General features: G+C 43.9%; 1 protein-coding gene and 1 long non-coding RNA gene across 3 annotated transcripts; both read right to left on the bottom strand.

Moving 5' to 3' along the window:
* Positions 1–390: 390 nt before the first annotated feature.
* On the bottom strand, positions 391–10,107 carry INSIG1 (insulin induced gene 1). Of its 2 annotated transcripts, none has more exons than XM_079299474.1 (6): positions 10,013–10,107; positions 9,295–9,707; positions 6,646–6,770; positions 5,809–5,975; positions 5,233–5,332; positions 391–2,643 (listed from the first exon to the last, which is right to left on the bottom strand). In XM_079299474.1, exons 2-6 carry the CDS (start codon positions 9,689–9,691, stop codon positions 2,614–2,616), a joined length of 819 nt encoding a protein of 272 aa, XP_079155600.1. In that variant the 5' UTR covers positions 9,692–9,707; positions 10,013–10,107; the 3' UTR covers positions 391–2,613. The 2 variants fall into 2 exon arrangements, with proteins under 2 accessions (XP_079155600.1, XP_079155599.1); XM_079299473.1 differs by having other exon boundaries at positions 9,919–10,045.
* Positions 10,108–15,534: 5,427 nt separating this feature from the next.
* On the bottom strand, positions 15,535–17,790 carry LOC306800263. Its single transcript, XR_013773788.1, has 2 exons — positions 17,652–17,790; positions 15,535–16,351 (listed from the first exon to the last, which is right to left on the bottom strand). It is a non-coding gene; the product is annotated as an uncharacterized lncRNA (long non-coding RNA).
* Between the last annotated feature and the right edge of the window lie 2,192 nt (positions 17,791–19,982).

Raw genomic sequence — 19,982 nt, 5'->3', positions numbered from 1 at the left:
TGCATTCTTCAGGATGCTTCAGACTTTAGTAATCACTGCTGCAGACAACCAAACCACAACAGGAATTCACATGCTTACCCTGCCCCCTCTATATTTTGTTTCAGATTATGAAGTTCAGCATTTTGGAAGACAATAGCAGGAAGATTCTGTACTTTAACCCACAAAACCATGACACACTTATTCTGCTTTCCTGCTACAATAGCAAGGCTGTTTTTCTTCAACTGTACAACCCATGCTGAAGCTTGCCAAGTTCAGTTTAGGATTTTTTTTTTTTTTTTTAAACCACTGCATATGCATGACTGAATATTTGTTATGCAACCATAACAACTGTCCTTTTCAAGAAAAAGATTCCTGCATAATGAGAGCACAGAGAATCCAAGGCAAACATGGTTTGATCTTAAAACTTTAATAGTAAAAAAAGTGTAAAACCAAACACACCGCTGAAAACTTATCAGTAAGAATGAGAATTTAAGTGTTCAAATTCAGAATAGTGCAAATTTTCTTCACTCCCCTCCCCACCTCTTCCAAACTTAAATCACTTTGGTTAAGATACTCAGAAGTATTGGCAAAAAATGAACTTTTGACTTATATTTTTGGCTGCATTATTTCTAACAGATACAGATTTAGTTTCAGTCTTTACAAATAAATCTTAGAATCTTCTCTATCAAATATCTATAGAGATCACTGCCAGCTTTACTTAAATCTGGTTTTATAACATTTTGAAATGGGTTTCAAGATGGTTACAAAGCTGTATCTCCAGCAAGGCAGCAGCTTCTTAAACAGTTCAGAACCCATCCTGATCTCTTCAAGTAGTTATAAAATTTGATTATTTAGTTTCTGAACATTTAAGGAAGGATCTGATCTTATACCAATGAAATTACTCTTGATTTACACCAAAGCAAGGTTAGAATTGGGGTCTGCTCTGTAGCACAGACTTTGTGCTAAACTTTTCTTGCTAGCATTCTCTTAGAAGAGCAAAACCAGCCAGAACAGAGACCTGGCCTCAACTTCTGTTTAGATGGTTCAACCTTTAACTGATGCCTCTAACTATAACTCAAGCCATATAAGATTGGAAAAGAACACAAGAAAAAAAAAAACAAAAACAAACTTAATACAAAAAGGCAAATCCATAAAAGTTTACAAGTACACCATAACCACAAAACTGGAGTATTTCTAAAAATTTGGGTTCAATGTAAGATACAACAAAACTAGCTTTACTAGTTAAATAAATTATTGCTCCATTTGACTCCATGCAGCATTGAAATGAACTCAGAACCCTTTTCTCTTTAATCTCTCATAAGAAATGATCGATATTGAAGAGAACTTGAGGCTCAGACTTACTGTACATTGCACTTCAACTTTTAAGACCTAATACTTGCTATTTAGGTCTCCTGTGGTCTAAGCTATCAAATGAATATGTTGTGCTCACCAGAACTATGTATTAAGAAACACCAAATATTTAATGCAGTGACATAAGCACTTTTTGTTTTTAAGAAGGCAATCACAGATTGCAAGTTCTATAGGGTTGTGTAAAAACAAGTAGTGATCTCTTTCAGAAAATGATCTGAGAAAACAAGCTGTTTGCTATTCTTCACATACAGTTTAAATCAAATTTGAGGCCCAATTCTGTTTCTAATAATTTCAGTCCAAACCTGGATTCAAAGGACAGCTCTAGGAGGAAATGACAAATGGAAGTTGATGGCCAAGCAATGACATGCAATGCATGTTTTTTCAGTGACACCAGACATTTGAGATACTTAAGATGTCCTTTGGTGAGACACTGAAGCAGGTGTCTAACATTAAGCAGGGGTAGTCACACACACTTAGATTTCTTACTGAACTGTGGCCAGAACTTGATTCTTGCAAATCTAACTGCAAGCCTCAGGAGTAATGAAATTTCCAGTTGGAATCTCTTGATAAAGATTCACGTTTGAACAAGATTGTCTCCAGTGTTCACTTCTCATACTGAAGTAATTTAGAAATTCCAAACTAAGGTTTCCAACCTCTCATCCCTCAAACTCTCTCCACTGTCAAAGACAGAAACTTAATGCAGCATTACAAGTAAGGGCATGATTCCTTCATAAGACTCCTAAAAGCATTAGTGCAATGCCTTTAATCTGTTTGGATCACTCTTATTTTTAAATAACCCTATTTTTTAAAGATTTGGATAAATACTATTCCTATTAAACCATACTTCATCATTGTTAAGCACCATCGATCTACTTCCTTTGGGCACTGATACAAGAGCTTGTAATTAAATTTCAGTTTCAAGGCTTTAAAACATGGCAGCTGATTCAATAACTTACAGTGGAATCTAATACTTGGAAAACTGCCACTCAGCCTCAACAGTTGTATGCACTTGGTGTTAAACTCTTCCAGAGAACAGCCATATGCAAATGCTTATGTGGTAAATCAGGGTAAGATTTCAAGATAAGCAGTTAATTTCACTTGGCTATTCTAAGAGTGGATTAATATTTTTTTTTTCCCCCACAAGTCATTTGTGCAGTGAGCCCATAAAGAGATTATTTCTTCTAAATAATCTTCAGTTTTAGAAAGGAACACATCTTCATAATGTTGCTTTCACACTGGCACTGGGTATTCTTCTTCAAAGGCTTAGTCATTATGTGGTTTCTCTGGAATACCCTATGGATAAAAAACATCAAACACATGTTAGGTTTTAATGCCATCTGATAAGTGACTACATTATGCAGTATTTTCAATTATTAAATAGTCAAGTAACTCCAGTTAGGCTGACAATGACCTAGCAAGCACAGTGTCTTATAAAAGCTTAACGAGGATGTGTTCCCTAACTGTGTTAAAAAAACAAAAAAAAAAACACTATGGGTGTTTGTTGCCTCAATCAGTGCATCCAAAAAATCCATTTGTCAATTGCACAGCTTTTTGTAAAACTTTGTTATCTTTCCTCTATCTCAGTTTCTTTCTAAGCAGAAGGCACTTAACACTTCACTTAATGGACACTAATTCAGTTTTAACAGCCCTTTTTCAAACTGCCTTTCACCACAAGTTACTTTATTTTTCAGCCAAAGCCTGGTATCAGAGAGTTACTAATTTCTTCCTAAGTCCCTTTTCTAGTATGGAACCCTGTAGTAGGGTCACTATGACATATTTCACCCATTTTTCTTTGAAACAAAGCTTGTAACATGTTCTCTTTCTAAGGTCAAAATGCAAATATATTTTCAAGTACTGAATGCATTCTCAGTTCTCCAGCCTCTAGCACCAGTACACAATAGATACTTGTGAGGCCCAAGTTCTGAACACCACCCTAATTTGTCAGATGCTGAGAATGATGGTTACAACTCAAAATGAAGTGTTGCCACCCACGTAACCCAGCTAATGAGCAACTCTAGGTGTCATAATGAGCAGAAAGAAGTGGCAGCAGCAGCACCTTCACCTCTTCTTTTGCTATAAAACCTACTACAACACTGGCTTTCATCCTCAAGCTGGTAGCAAAAAAGCCAACAAATCAAACAAAACTCCAAAGTCTCTGCTGACAGCAGGTTTGCTGAAAGGTCACACTGCACTTTGTTAGTTCATGGGAGCAGCAAGCATCTCCCAGCTAACATTTATCAGCAAGGCAGGAGATGGCTCAGGGACACTTTTCATTTCTAACTGGAAAAGCTGGACAGGGGCTGAAGAAGAAGCAAAGCAACTTTACTCCATTAATTTCCACAGGTACCATCTTCTTCTCTGGACAAACCCTAAAAATACCTGTCACATGTAGCTCTATATAGCTAGAGAAATAACTGTTTTATTCAAGTATGGGTTAAACAAATGCTACATCCACAAAGGCTGACAAAACAGACTGGTGTTTTCGAATTACCAATCTAGAAGAAAGATGTGGCTGACTGAATTACAGACTCTACTTCTTTGGATTTCCAGCATGGTATACTTCACAGACTTGCAGAAGTGTTCCTATGAAAACATTGCACTTCTCCAAGTTTTTCCTGACTAAGTAATGGCAATGTAAAACACATAAGAAGATACCTGCAAATAACCAGAATAGAGAGATCTGCACTGCCAACTTTCCCCTTTCTTTATAAGGAAGATGACAAGATTGACAGGAAAGCTGCAGGCAGGATCCAGGCTGATTTTAACTACACTCAGGTAAGTTGCCAGGTGAAATGATATCAAAGGAAAAAAGTTATATGTGTCTAAATTCATTTTAGCTCTTTTTAGTTTAAGGCTCCCTTCCTGTGCTTTCTAACAGGAGCAGCAGAGCAACTGGAAGCACTGTGTGGAATATAGAACTGTAGCATAAAACCAACTATAATTGTATTTTGAGATTCTGCTGCAATATCAAAGCTTAAATAGACTTGAGTTCATGTATGATTTTCACTTGATGTGTGGCAAATTTAAAATGAGAAATTATGCTTCCTCTTCCCCCCATACAAGTAGTCCTAAATAAACCCAAATGCAGATTGTATGCATCAGTAGGATTTGAAGGGGGAGTACTAAACTTGTGCTTTAAAGAACCTCAAATGCCCTTCCTTCAGTAAAAATTGAAGGCACCTAAATCAGAGCAGCCTCAGGAAAGTTAAATATTTGAAGGATGTTTTCCAGGATACAGGCGTTACATAGCATAGAAGACAAAAGTTAAATCAACACAATACTGATGATTATTATCCATCAGTGTCAGAATATTTTTCACCACCAGGCCTTGGGCTGATGTGCAAACACACAGCCAGGTTTACTCTCCAGTCTGCCACCAGGAAATAATTCCTTAAGAACCTGGCAAACAAGACAGCAATTTACATTATCCCATATATGGAGTGATATTTCAATAATGTCTGAAGTAACCAGCAAGAGAATATTTGATTCTGGAGCAATGGAATTTGATGCTATATAGGGACATCTCCCTATATGTATTTTTGTGCATGAATAATTAAAGAAAGCCCAGCAGTGTCTCAGTTCTCCAGCTACCCTAGATGTTAATTATAAATACTGATAGAGCAGGAACAATGTACTGATTCCAGTCTTATTTAGGCTGCTGCTGGAAAAAGTTAAATACAAAAGCTATTCAAACACTTCCTGAGACAATACCCACTCTACTGGCAACACAGGTTGTCTGCTTACAGTTCAGCTCTTAGGAATACATCTATTTAACTCTGTCAGTTTGTGAGTCATACCCTTCAAGGCATAGTTTGTTCTTGGACTGACAACAATGGAAGGCATTTGGATTGTTAAGAAAACTACTAATTATGCAGTAATTACCATAGCCAGCTGGCGTCCTATGTTTCCTACAGTCACACCTCCTGAGAAAAATATACATGGAAGCCAAGAACGGATGTAAAGGAAATCTGGGGATGTATACCTAGTAAAGAAAAGGGAAGGAAGTTAGAAAGTTAGAGGCAAGAAAGTTTCATCATCTTACACACTGCTAACCCAATGCTACAGAATTCTCTACCTGGGCACAAAAAAAAAAAAAAAAAAAAGCAACAAAAGAGGAGATTGAAAATGGGAGACCAAATTATGTCTGCAAACTTCATAAGCTTTTAAACCCCTATCTTAGCCAGTAAAGTTTAGAAACTCACTCTGCTGAGAGTCAGCAGAAGTTCATTTTTCTGAGGTGCTACCACTTCAACACACATCCCAATTTACCTGCTCTCCACTTTCCACCTGCAGTTCTCAGTCTGGGCATTTGGAACAACTGGACCACTATCTTAGAAAAACTGAACATCTTTTTGTAAGAATGTGCCAACTATGGTAACAACTAAATTCCAGTTCATGTGCACCCATGCTTTTAGTCAAGACAGGAGAATTGAAATTGTATTTTAAAGCATGACTTACTGATAAACACCATTATATACAAGAAACTGGGTTATCAGTGTTGCTACAAAGGCTATTGTTATTCCAAGTCCGAGACCACTTCTTGAACGATCAAATGTCCACCACAGCCCCAGTGACAAGGCTGCCAGAGTCAGGGACAGCTGGACGTTGTTTGCAAAGTCTAGTTTCTGGAAAAAGATGTTAAGGACAGTGCTTTTTAAGTCTGTAGACATCCTGTTGCTGAAATTGAACAAGGGAGAACTGAAACTGAAAGCAAGTACAATTCTCTCTCTTTAAACACAATACATTTAGGATTTGGTTTTCAGACCTGCCAAGTAATCACAGCTCTTGTTAACTCTGACTGGACCCTGACTGTGAAGTCAACATCAATTTTTGTCACACAGACCATCTAGAGAATATGCTACATTTAAAAACATTTAACTTTGATGGATTTTTGTCTAAGTAACCTGGGTAATCCAGCTGATTTACGTTTTCTGCTCAAGCCACCACAAAGAACACTTACTTCGTGTTTCTCACTAGCACATCACTAGTTAGTTGTGCTAACTTTGATATGTAGGTCAGATCTAGATGAAAATACAACTTACAGTGTCATGCTTGCAGTTATACAAGACATACCATGATGTCAATCCCTCTTCCCTCTCATAATATTTTCAGTGAGCTGTGCTTACAGTGTTATACATTCTCCGATTCAGTGCTATACACTGTGGTGCACAGCAGGTCTCACAGACCTCCTGTGCCAGAAGCACCACCCTGACCTTCCCAACCTCCCCCAGCCCTGAGTGGCAGGCAGTGAGGAACACAGAGCAAGCCCAGGGAGCCAAGAGCAGCAAAGGATACAGCACTGGCGTGGTTGATGCCCACGAAGACGGCGATGCAGCGCATGACGCTGGCCCACTCCCGCTTGAACTTGTGGGGCTCCCCGAGGTGGCTGTCGATGCAGGGGTACAGCAGGCCAACCACAGCTGCAAGAGAGGGAACAGCACTTGGACCAGCTGCTAGGCAATGATCACTCCATATCAAATACTAGCTTGGCATCTAAGTGCTCGAGAAAGCAGCAAGGTGCTCATCACACCGCTGTAAGCCTGATGAAGAAAACACGATTATTACCTGCCTTTTCTACTTGAGAGAAGTAAAAACCCTGCTCCAACAAGCAGGGCTGTCTTTGAACATTTAAATATACATTGCATTGTTAAGGTGCCTGACTTGAAGCTCCTTTTGTTTAAAGAGATTTGTCATTTGACATCCTGAGCAAATGCTTGTACCAATAAAAGCAAAGCATAATAAAAGCTTTGTGAGGAGTGGAATATGTGTTCATTGCTCACGTGCAGGGCTGACAGCTTTATGAACATGATTCATCAGCTGTGAATCAGGCCCTGAGTTAAACACTTGCCTGGACTTCTAAGTTTATTAGCAGAACTGCTTTCTCTCCTTCTGCTGGGCTGTAAGTCAGCCCAGTGCTCCTGTCCACGTCAGATGAATTTTGATACCAAACAGAAGCAGAGCTGAACTTAAACAAGCAGCTGCCATCAATCTATTTATATCAGGGAAAAAATAACTACTCATACAATTAACCAGGAAAAGTTTTTATCTTCATAAAGCATTTTTCAGCCTTATCAGTCTGAAAGTTCATTGCAGAAGAAAAACATGGGCTAGTGTTAGCTCAGTTGCTAGCACACACACCAGTTTCATTCTTCTAAAGAATGCAGCTCCCTGTGTTGTCATCAACAACATGCTGCTTTTACTGAGTGCAACTTCTGAGTTTATTAATTTCCTTTCCTGCTATATCTTTTTTTTTTTTTTTCTTTTAATCCCTTAAACTCCTAAGAGCAATAAATTCTATGTTATGAAGGGTACAGAACATACTATTCCAAGAGAGACACGTTCTGAAACAGCTTCATTACTCTGATGCCAGCTACCAGGACTTTCGGCTTATGATAACGGCTGAATTCCAAAGTTTAATCCAACTGTGACAGGACAATGAGAACTCTCATTGGAGAATATCTCAGGCCATCCTTTTTGCTACACAGCTCATTAATCATTCAAGTTTATGGTTTATCATTTGCTGTGTGATCAAACAGAAATCACTTAACTGCATTAAACAAAAACAGGCAGGAGCTGTTTAAAGTACTTTCAATGCAAATTAAAAACTATTGCAGTGGATTTATTTCCTGAAGTTTAACTCCTTTTTAATCCTCCAACCATTCACCAAAACCTTGTTTTTCTCTAGATATGGACTGGGGGGGGGTTATGAATGATAAAGCACGAGGTATGTGCCAGCTGCTGTGACAATCACAGTGTCACCTGAGCCCTCTGTGGTATCTGCCCAGCACCAGGGAGGGGTGGGCAGGGGGCAAGGGACAGGCAGGGCAGAGGACAGGGACAAGAGGCAGGGCACGGTTAGGTGACAGGAGCAGCAGGCAAAGTGCTGAGAGCAAGCAGGTGGTGGGGACAGCAGGTCACAGGGGCAAGGGGCAGAAAGAGGCAGCTGAAAGGGGCACTGGGAAAGGGGCACTGGGCAGTGGCCAGGACAGTGACAGGGCCGGGCTGGTGACAGGGGTGGGGGCCAGGATAATGCCAGGTACCAGGGGCGGGGGTCAGGATGGTGACAGTGCCCGTGCCGGTGGCAGTGATGGGGGTCAGGATGGTGACAGTGCCCGTGCCGGTGGCAGTGATGGGGGGTCAGGATGGTGACAGTGCCCGTGCCGGTGGCAGTGATGGGGGTCAGGATGGTGACAGTGCCCGTGCCGGTGGCAGTGATGGGGGTCAGGATGGTGACAGTGCCCGTGCCGGTGGCAGTGATGGGGGTCAGGATGGTGACAGTGCCCGTGCCGGTGGCAGTGATGGGGGTCAGGATGGTGACAGTGCCCGTGCCGGTGGCAGTGATGGGGGTCAGGATGGTGACAGTGCCCGCGCCGGTGGCAGTGATGGGGGTCAGGATGGTGACAGTGCCCGTGCCGGTGGCAGTGATGGGGGTCAGGACTGTGCCGGGTCTGGGCCCGGGCCGGTGACAGGGCCGCGCGCGCCGCCGCATGTGACTTCCTTGTTGTGGCCCAGCCCGTGGCCTGTCGCGGCCGCAGCCAATGGCGAGCGCCGCCCGCCACTCACCAGTTCGGCGGCAGCCAATGGGCGTTGGGGGGCGGGGCCGCGCGGGGCGGGGGCACCGGGGACGCGCGGGAAGCCGCGGGCACCCCGGGCCCGAACCCGAACCCCGCGCTCACCCCGCGGCCCGGCCCGTACCCGCGCTGCCGGCCGGGGAGAGTCCCCCCGCTCCACCCGGGGCGGGGCGCACCGGCTCAGCAAGGGCCCGCGGACCCGCGGGGTAACGCTGAGCGCGCATCCTCCCAAAAGCCCGAGTTCGCATCACTCGCTGCGTGATGGAAGTGCGGGGCTCCCACGCGCACGGATCACGCATTCAGCCCCACCGCCTCTCTTCCTCCACGAGCATGAGGAAAAACCAAAAATCACTCGTGGAGGTCAGCCACTCACCTGCTGCTGTGCCGCAGCACGGGGGCACCCACCAGGCGGAGGAGAAGAGAGTAGAAATCACCTCGTCAGGAAACAAAGTCACATTCCGCTGGATCTGCAGCAAGTTCAGCACCAGGGCCATGAAAGCACCCACGACGAAGAGCACCACGCTCCTCTGCACCAGGTGCTGACTCCAGTTCAAGGTGCTGCTGGCGCTGCTGCTGGTGCTGCCGGCGCTGGAGGTGCTGGGGCTGCGAGCTCCGCGCCCCGCCCGCGGCAGCGAGGGGCTGGACGCGGAGGAGCCCAGCATCTCGCCCACCTTGGCGGCCAGCTCCGCCGCCGTGTCCCCCAGCTGCCTCCTGTGCCTTCCTCGGGCCGTGCAGGAACAGCTCCAGGCGCAGCTCTCCAGCCTGGGCATTGGCTTCTCCGGAGTCCTGCAACACACACACGCACACAGTAAAGCCCCGAGCTGCGGGTCAGACGGGCGCGCCCCCCGCACCGGCACACAGCGCCAGCACCACCGCGCTGGGGGATGCGGCCAGACCCGACCCACCGAGCGACCCCGGGAGGACACGGACCCCGCGGAGCCAGGGCTCGCTGCGCTACCCGGGCCCGCCTGTCTGTCTGTCCCCGGGTCCCGCTCACCTCGGCCCTGCCGGCTGCGCGCCACCGTCCTGCGCCCCGGGTAAGGTTTATAAACCCCGAGCCGCCGATGTCACGTTACCCGCCGCCGACCTACCCGCGGCCGCAGGCAGCGCCGGGCCCGCCGCCCCGCTGCGCCGCGCTCCGCCGCCCCGCCCGCCCCGCGCCGTGCCCTCCCCGGCGGGCGGGGCGAGCGCCGGGCGCGGGAGCGCAGCGCCGGCCCCGGGCGGCCGCGGCCCCGCTCGGGTGAGGCGGCTCCGCCAATGGCGGGCGGGCGGCTGATATGACGTGCGCACACACCACCCGCCCCCCGCGCGGCGAGCGCGCCCAGCGGGGCCGCGGCGGGGCGGGAGCGCGCCGGGATGCGCGGCCCCGAGCGGGACGGGAGGGCGGCAGAGGGATGGAGATGCTGGCGGGGTAAAAGAATCGGAGAATGGTCGAGGTTGGAAGGGACCTTTAAGGTCCGACTGTCAACCCAGTGCCGCCACTGCAGCCCTTAAACCACTAAGCCACATCACCCAGACCCTCTTGAAGATCTCCAGGGTGACCCCACCACCTCCCTGGGCAGCTTACCCCAATGCCTGACCACCCTAAAAGTGATTTTCCTTTTCCTTTTCCTTTTCCTTTTCCTTTTCCTTTTCCTTTTCCTTTTCCTTTTCCTTTTCCTTTTCCTTTTCCTTTTCCTTTCTTTTTCTCTTTTTTGACTATCTAGTCTCAATCTCCCCAGCCTCATCTTAAGGCCACGTGTCGGTGACCTTTGCAGCCCAGCCCTTGTGTGCTTGCCCAGCCTGCTGCGTGTCCCTTTGGGAGATGGCACTTAGTAAGGGGAAGGTTGAAGGCATCTGCTGTGGTCTCTCCTGAAGGCGAAGGGATCAGGGATCTCTGTCATCATTTCAATGGTGTAAGGGGATCCTGCCAAGCCCATGACTCTGTAATATGGTGTGCCAAAGGCAGGTTCTGTGTCAGCGACCAGCCATGGGGTGACTGGAGGATCCCAGGCTCCTGACTGTTCCCTGACAGCCTGAGCAGCTGCTCTGCCAGCACTGGCAAAGCTCGGGTCACAATCCTCCCAGACTAAAACAACAAAAAACCAGTTCAATACAATGCCTCTGGACTCTGCAAGAGTTTGGGGAGAGGCCCGTCAGGCATGGTTAATATACATTATGGTAGAGTTCAGCATCAAAAAATGAGTACACAGAGCAGGACTCAGCTCCCAGACATCCTCTTTAAGGTGCTGGTTCTCCAGGACACATGGAGGCTGGTGTGCAGTAGGAATAGCTGGGCTTCTTGTTTATCAGCTGGCCTCACTGGAGCCACCAGATCTTCGTTTCACATGAGATGTGCCATCATTACACTTGGAAGGAATATAGGACCCAAAGGTTTCCCAAGAGCTGGCACTGAGGATTTAAGAATAGGTGTTAGACATGCCTGTGATGGGCAGAATGATGGTCCAGGATCAGTGTTAAGTGATGGTTCCAGTTGTCTTTCACTGATGTGTTAAACATAGCAAATAAAATACATGAAATCAGTTAAAGATATGGAAAGAGGCAGGTCTTCTCTGCATATAATGAAGAGTAAAATTAACCTGGGATATGGCCATCCCTTCTGATCCCTGCTCATTTCTAGCTCAGTTGAAAAGAGTTGGCATATGTGATCCTGCTGAGAAAAGTGCCTTTGGAAAATATACTGATTATTAGTGCCACTTTTGGAAGTGACAGATGAGCACAGTATTTTTCTCTTAATGCCAGCTGGGATCACCCCTGTAATATCTTGCAGACATTATTGCTGAACCAAGGTATGTGTGTCCTCTGTACATGGAATTGTAAATACTCAGTTTCCATTGCTATTTATTGTACTGAAACAGCTTTTGGTTTTAGTTTCATAAGCTAAAATTGTTTGTATTCTTCTGTCATATTTTTAAAGACATGATATATTTCTCTTTATTTTTTCTGACCCAGTTGGATCTGCACAAAAAGTTTGAGTCAACTATTTTGAGAGAAAACAGCCTTAATATATTGTCAGCTTTTTATGGGTTCCTCTGCAGAAAGGTTTGATTTGTTTCAGAAAATCACATGGAAACGTAACAGTTCCCCTCATGGCAACTGTGTACGAGCTTTGAATTGACACAGACAATTTATCTGCATCCCCAGACCACTAAGCAACACCTTTGGCAGCTCTAAATAAGAGCTAGAACTCATTCCCTGGGAAATACTCTTTCTTGGTGAATCATTTTGAGATTTATCAACAGGACTGTGTATCTGAGATAAAATGATTTGTCTTTGTAGGAAATCTCTTCCTGGACTTGGCCTATGGGAAACAAATATAATTCATCCTTGCTTGTGCTGCATCTCTACTTTATTTGAAAAAACATCTTTCTGCATTTAAATTCTCCCTCTGAATCTTGCCCATATTCTCAATGTTTGGACAGAGCTTACATTCCCTTGTGCTGTATCTGCTAGTTTTCCTTCCTGAAAAAACCTCTTAAGCATTTTTTTTTCATCCTGTGTTTTTCCTTCCCTCATGGGTATGTCTCTTTTGCTACTTCCTGCAGAATATTTTATTTGAATATTTTATATATATTTTTTTTCATATTCATGATATCATGTGGTGGTGCCTTCTTTCTTCCTGGTTTCTTTCAGGCAGCAGAGACCAACTTCTGAGAGGATAAAACTTGCTGCAGCTTTGCTAAAACCAGCTGAATCAGTGCCAATCTACTCTATTCAATAACCTGTCCCTGAGCATATTTTCCCTGAAGTTACCTACTTAGAATAGAGGTTAAATGCCCATTTTGTTCATGTTGCTTTACAGTCCTGTTGCTTTACATTTCTTTTTGGAATCCTAAAGAAGGTTAGGCCTCAGCATGCTTTGATTAATGCCTGAAATTTTATGCTTACCAGTTATTTCTGGAAAGAAGAGCTCACATGTCTTTGTAAGATTAATGACATCGTTATTTTTATCTCATCCCTTAGCAAAGGCAGCAGAATCTCTAAGTACTCAGCATTGCTACTCATTACATAAATAAATAATTTCACCTGTTCTTTCACACTTTCTGTATTAAACTCTGTGATGTTCTAGAATTTGACAATGTGCTTGCCTCATGAGGATTGTCTCATGGGCCTCTTATGGGGGAAGCTGAGGATACTTGGACAATTTATTTTTCTCCCTACTTAAACCAAATCAAAATATGAGCTGTCTGCTGATAAAAGCTGGAAAGGCAGTGGTGGAGAATCACAGAGCAAGGCTTGTTTTATGTGTAAAACTCTTTTCCCTCTGCTTCACTGGAGATTTTTTTTTAACTTTATTCACCTTCAAGACTTTCTCCTATTGATACAGAGAATAGAAACCTTCCAAGTCATATGCTCAGCCTTAATCTCCTGTGTCTCCATAAAAGGATTTAGTGACATTCATTGTTTGATTCCCCATGCCAATCCTACGTACAAGAGTTCAAAAAATCTTTTGACATCAGCAGCAGTCTGTCATCCTGAGTTCTTTGCTTTATCAGAGGTCTCCAGTGTAGTTGTGTGAATTCTCAGGACCCTGCAGCAAAGGCTGCAGATCACAGGATCATAGAATGGCATGGGTTGGAATGGACCTTAAAGATCATCTTGTTCCAACCCCCCTGCCATGGGCAGGGACACCTTCCCCTAGTCCAGGTTGCTCAGAGCTCCATCCAACCTGGCACTGAACACTTCCCAGCACGGGACATCACAAATTCCCTTGGCAACCTGTGCCAGTGTCTCACCACACTCACAGTAAAGAATTTCTTCCTGATATCTAATCTAAACCTACTCTCAAGGTGAAGCTATTTCCCCTTGTACTCTCCTCCAGCCTCTTGTAAGAAGTTCCTCTCCATTTTTTTTGTGGGCTCCCTTCAGGTACTGGAAGGTCACATTTAGGTCACCTTGAAGACTTTTTCAGGCTGAGCAATCCCAATTCTCTCAGCCTTTCCTTGTAAGAGAAGTGCTCCATCCCTCTGATCCTCTTGGTGGCCTCCTCCAGGTCCATGTCCTTCCTGCTGGGGACCCCAGAGCTGGATGCAGCCCTGCGGGTGGGGGTCTCACCGGAACAGAGAGGCAGAATCCCCTCCCTCTCCCTGCTGCCCTCAGTGCTTTGGATGAGCCCAGGACATGGGTGTGAGTGCACATGGCCAGGTCATGTCCAGTTCCTCATCCACCAGCACCCCCAAATCCCTCAGGACCTGTTCATCCTGCAGCCTGGGTTGTTTCTGGCAGGGCCTCAACCCAGCACTTTGCACTTGGCTTTGTTAAACCACAGGAGATTCCTGTGGGCCACTTCTCAAGTTCCTCCAGGTGTGGCCACTGCACCACTCAGCTTGGTGTCACCTGTGAACCTGCTGAGGCTGTCCCCAATCCCTTTGTCTTTGTCATTAATGACATTAAATATCACTGGTCCCAATGAGGACCCTGCAGGTTCCTTCTCAGAGGTCAGAACACCTGAGAGGTAGATGGGGTGTGCTGAGTTCTGCAGGGTGGTTCTGTGACATTGCCCAGGGCCCAGTGCAGGAGCTCATTAAAAGCTGAAAGGAGAAGGACAGGGAGTGATTACAGGGTACAAGAGGCAGGATGCAGAACGTACAAGCTCTGAACACAGCAAACTCCAGCCAGAACACTTCAGGCGTGTAAAACAAAGGGCAAAAACAAAGTGTGTTGGTGGTTAGTGTATAATAATGTGAGTCATCCACAGTGAGCAGAGCTTAAAAACTTGGCTGCTTTTATGTAATCTGAGGGTGAGGAACGATAGCTGGAGCTTGAACATGGAAATTAAACCCTGAGACATCTGAACAAAGCCCTGTCTTTGTGTAGTTAATAATATTGTAGTGGGCAAGTGACAAATGTTAATTGAAGGTTTTTTGTTTAGTTGCCGATGTTTCTCTAGCTGCTTTTTCTTTTACCAGAACAAAACAGAAAGAACAATTCTATGCAGGCTGCAGTCTTCAAATGTCTATAAATCCGTGTAACAACTATCATATAATTAGCCAGCCAACATCCCACATGCAGCTGTGGGCACTGACTCCCTGTCAATGAACCTCTGTCCTGACACAAAGGCAGTGCTTTGCCTCGCTTCTGACTTCATTCATCATCACAGTTATGCATATTTATGTAGCAGAGAGTTCAGTGAGTTCATACTTGCTATTCAAAACGGTGATTTAATCTAAACTTCATTATGAAAAAATACTGTTTGCTGATTATATTGCTGAAAAAGTTGCTTCTTTGGTGGTGACAGTACGTTTGTGAGGCTGGCATGAGGATCATTACTGAGGAAAGCTGTTCTATCCAAGTGTGGTTAAATTTGTTGATATCCTAATCTTTCTATATTTGCATTTATACATTTATTTATATGATGTCCACACCTTTAAAGGTTAGAAGTGATGCTTCCATTTTTTTTTATTTTTTATTTTAATAACATTAGCTGTGAGATAAAAAGCAGGGCACTATGGACCAGGTTTCCTTGAGGGTAAAAATACTGACTGTAATGCCTTTTTAAAGGAGTAGCTAGTCAAGTGGCCTGTAGTCCAAGTCATGATAGGCTAAAGACTAATGACTAAATGGGGGAAATAAACAGAAATATCATGATAAAGCACCAAACAAAAGGAACATAGTCTTTTAAATGCATTTATTTTTTGATGGAAATATTGCTTGCATAAAGAAGAAAACTAGAGTCATTTCTATCACCAATCCTTACATAACATCAGTCCTTTGCACAAAGGCACCTCCAAGGTGTGTGCTCAGCAAGCATGTCCATGGCTGATTTAAGATTAAATGATTTTCACTTGTTTGGTGACTTTGGATTTGGCATTTCCACACAGGATAAAAAGGATTGATTGCATTGTGAACTGTCTTCCTTTTACATCCTTCTTCTTGTGACACTTAATTCCAGCACTTTCCCTCTAAGGTACAATCCTCCCAGTTACTCTTGCCATGTGCCTGAGGAAGATGCTTCTGGAGTTCATATGCTTGTCTGTAGGGTTAAACATCAAACCCTCACAAAGGTGGTGCTCCAGCTTACTTTGAATTTTAGATTTTATTGTGTTGCAGTGGGGAGACATGCAGGACAGGAAGATTTGCAGCATCCTCATTTTCCAAACTCTCCTCACTTTATTGGACAGAAGGACTGTTCCCACCTAGGAGAGCTGGCTGCAGCCTCGATGTCTGATGAGATGGTCAAGGTCTAAATCACATCAGAAATCCTTGGCTCTGCCCCTTGCTTTCCCATCCTTACCATGGCAATAACTATAAATAGCAGACTGTGTCTACCAGGAATAGACTCAGTATCACACACTCTGGTTATGTCTGTACATCCTCATGTCCCTTCAACTCAGGAGCACAAGGGCCAAGAGCTTCAGAGCTGTTCCTCTCATATGGAAAACACATTTTTTCCAGAACTTTTCACATAGAATGATTCTGCCCAATCCACACTAGTTAAAAAAAAAAAAAAAAAAAAAGAAAAAAAAGAAGTAGAAAAAAAAAAAAAAAAAAAAAGGCCTTTAAGACATCTGTAGCTTATCTGCAAGGGCAACATTATGACTGCTTGAGAGAGGTCAGTGGAGGTGCCCAAGTACTGCCAATGCCTTTTCCAGACTACCATCCTGAAAATGTGAAAATGTGGAGCTAACCTAGCCCCCCCCCCATCATTCTTTTGAGATATATATTCAGAGAGCTGTCTTGGGTTTGAGTAGGGTAATGGGAAAAGCTTTCCAGTGTAAAGCTCCCTGTAGAACCAGGAAGAGCAGTGCAGAGGAGAACATCAGAGAGAGAGAGAATGTGGTGTGTAAGTGTGGCTCACATGCTGCTTCATGATTAGTACTGTAAATATTGCTGGTTTTCAGGCAAAATCTTAATATTCCCATGTCAGTGATTAAATCAGTGCTCTTAAATGCAGCTCACTGTACCTTGGTGGAAAAATTTGCTGTCAGACGTGATTTAGATTGCCAAGCTGAACTTTTAAGTTTAAAATGTGCAGCATATGGGAAGCCTACAACTTTGCCTGGAGTGATGCTTTAGAAACTGCTGAAGCTAGGTTATGCTGAAAAATGTATTTATGTAAAGCCAAACCCTTCAGCTTTTACTCATAAAAGGACACACTTGCAGTAATGAGATCAGGCCACTTGCATGCAAACTCTAAGGACTAATTAAGTGCTAAGTTGTTGTAGCTATACACTAATGTAATTCTTGGTATCATTGCACTGCAGGATTGGATCTTACAAAGCAGCTTCAAATACACCACTGTAAATTTTACTGTTTTTACAGGTCCTACTAACAGATCAAATCAAGTGCTAGGCAGACTTAACCTTGTCAATGATCTGAGCTGGATGCTGCCAGCTTCACTTGCTTATTTTCAGGCATATTTAGGGATGTTGCTTCTACAGTGTGCTGAAGAAGTTCAGAACACATCAGGTAACAATATCCTTGGTTCAGGATCATGCACTGTGCCCACTCTGCTCAGATAAATGCCTGTAATGGTGCTGAAGTTAGTAGCTGTTGCTTTTGGTTGCCCTTGGAGAGAGCAGGGGGAAATAGTACCTCCAGAGGCTGCTGAGGTCCCAGTTTGTCTGGGCTGGCCTTGGGAGGTGCTCATTTCTGTCCTGTGACTATTAAACAGCTCCTGCTTTCTTTATTTAGAGGGAAGGAAGGACAGATTGAACCTGTGAGGTCAGAGGGCAGCTATATGTTTCTACCCTGTTATCATACAGAATGGTTTGTTGGTGCAGCACTCACCCAGGTTTCATTGTTTGTCCAGGTTTGTTTGGGAATTGCCTCACCAAGTCAGGTGCTCGTGACATTTGTGAAGTTGAGGTTGGTGCCTTCATGTCTGTTGCAGAGGCTGGAAGCTGGGATTGCAGAAAGATCTCAGGGCAGACAGGCATTAACCTCTGGGGTGTTACTGGTTAATAATGTCCCACATCCAGCAAGAAAGAAAAAACACCAGGAATAAAATCCAGTAACCCTGTCAGAGAAAACACAAGAAACCAACACAAAACATCTCTGGATGGATGGCTGTGTCCTGTCCGGGAAGCCAGAAAGTCTATGCATCCCATCTGAGAAGCTCTTCTCATCAGCCAGTCTGGGCATCTGTTCAGTTGAATATGTATTTAATTTTCTCACATGCACTGGAGGAATCTCAGCTGGAAAAAATCAGCCAGACCACTGTCTGAATCAGCAACTTGAAGATTTATGGTTATCAAAGAGAACTTGCCCCTAATTTTTAACATTTAAGAATCTGCTGGTTTTGCTGTTCTGTGGTTAGCTGATTGCCTGTGTTTGCATGCTGAAATCTTTGTTCTTGTGCTGTGTTGTTTCTCTGGAATGCTATGAGCAGTTGTTTTTGTTTGTTCCTACTCGGGTGGAGCTAACTGTCTAATTGGGTAAATATTTGCAATGCTATACTTGCATGCACAGAAGACAAAGAGGGCTGGACTCCTGTTGACATAAAGGGCCTTTTACACCAGCCCAACAATGTAAAGGCTTTAATAAAATTGATAAGTATGAGGCCACTTCTTATGGTCAGACCTCATAAAGTGGATTTAATTTAACTGTCATGGCCATATTTATATCTAATTACAGATGGACTCTATTTTCCAACATGACTACAACTGCGAAGGAGTTATTCACACTGCCTTATTCACTGATTGCAAGTTCAAAACTATTGGACTTCCACTGGGACTTAGCCCTGTTAATAAAATGGTATTTATTTACCAGAGTGCCTTTGGAAATCTAGGGTGAGTTTTCCACAGATGTAGAAATTGCCTAAGTAGGTCCAAATTAGTAGGTCCAAATACCTAAAGGTGTTTTGAAAATTGCAAGCTTGTGGTGGTCATGGAAGGTGAGTTTGTATATATATAATAAACACCTTGCATAATCTGTATGGGATGACTATTGCATATATTATCATTAGCTCCAAAGTACACTATAAATATCCACAGACATATGAACAGATTCTAAAGATTTATCAATGAAGAGGCTGTTAGTCAGTTATTGAGCCTTTCTTTGAACAAAGGTTACTAAAAATGGTTGTAACATAAGGAGGAGGGAAATTGAACTCCACAGCTGAGGTGAAACTAGTTCAGCTTCTGTTTATCTGTAGCTGCCACAGTCTGGATCCTATTGGGAATGGATTTACTCTGGCTAGTCTTGAAAGACTTGCACAGTCTCACAGAGCCATTGCTTCAGAAAGAGAACCTGTAGAGAACCTGTTCTGTCTGTAGGACGAAGAAAAAACTTTCGTATATGAGGGTTTTTTTTTATTAATATTTTTTTCTTGTTGGAAATTCTCACTATATTTTTTCAAGGTTCAACTGTTTACTCTTGTCTTCAAAAAACAAGTAAGGATGATTGAGAGTTTCACCTCCATAAGGCCAAGCTCTGATGCTCTTACACCACCTGGTATCTTGCTTAGTCATTAGTTCCACTGGGTTCACTGATACCAGCTGTGGTGCAAAAGCCTTTGATTGCCACAGTGCAGCCATCCACTCCTCCCCTCCTCCCTGTCCTTTCCTGCAAGTCACTGATTTTTGTCTGCCTTTATGTCTGCCCTCCCTGCATGGAAAGTGTCTCACTGAGCTCACCACCCAGCCATTCCACCAGGGAGCTGCTCAGGAGTTCCCTGTGAGCTCACTCACCCTGTTTTGTTGTCAACTAATGGCAAACTGACTATAATTTTTCATGCTGTTGGCATCTTTTCAAGTGCTGTTGCGGATTCTTGTAAGCTCGTGTTGAATATTTCCCTCAGTCACGCATAACTGGAATTCACAAAAGAAACACAAATGATTCTGTGTTTCTCCTTGCTGTCTTCATTCTGAAAACATCTTGAACTTTATTTCATAGTGACCTTTATCCAGCTGTAAAAATCTTAAAAATTGTCCCATGGTTTGACATGCATGGGACAAATAGGAAAGTGTATACTAGTCAAAACAGCAAGGCTGAATAAATCTCCTTTCATTAAGAAAACAGGCAAAAAACGGTGCCACTTCCCCAGTTTGATACTGGTGAGCAAACCAAATGTATACAGACAGTCTTCCTCGTGATGTTGTGATTACCAATGCTATTTCT

Source organism: Erithacus rubecula, assembly GCF_903797595.1.
Source record: "Erithacus rubecula genome assembly, chromosome: 3".
NCBI lineage: Eukaryota > Metazoa > Chordata > Aves > Passeriformes > Muscicapidae > Erithacus > Erithacus rubecula.
Note: the sequence above shows the minus strand (reverse complement) of the source record. Positions and strands in the feature narration are given on the sequence as shown.

Bases quoted from the DNA above. Each gene is read 5' to 3' on its own strand.
- INSIG1 (XM_079299474.1), bottom strand. From the start codon at position 9,691: ATGCCCAGGCTGGAGAGCTGCGCCTGGAGCTGTTCCTGCACGGCCCGA. The intron at 6,771-9,294 runs GTGAGTGGCTGA...CCTCTCTTGCAG, and splicing joins GTGCTGCGGCACAGCAGCAG to CTGTGGTTGGCCTGCTGTAC. The intron at 5,333-5,808 runs GTAAGTCATGCT...TTTCTTTACTAG, and splicing joins GTATATAATGGTGTTTATCA to GTATACATCCCCAGATTTCC.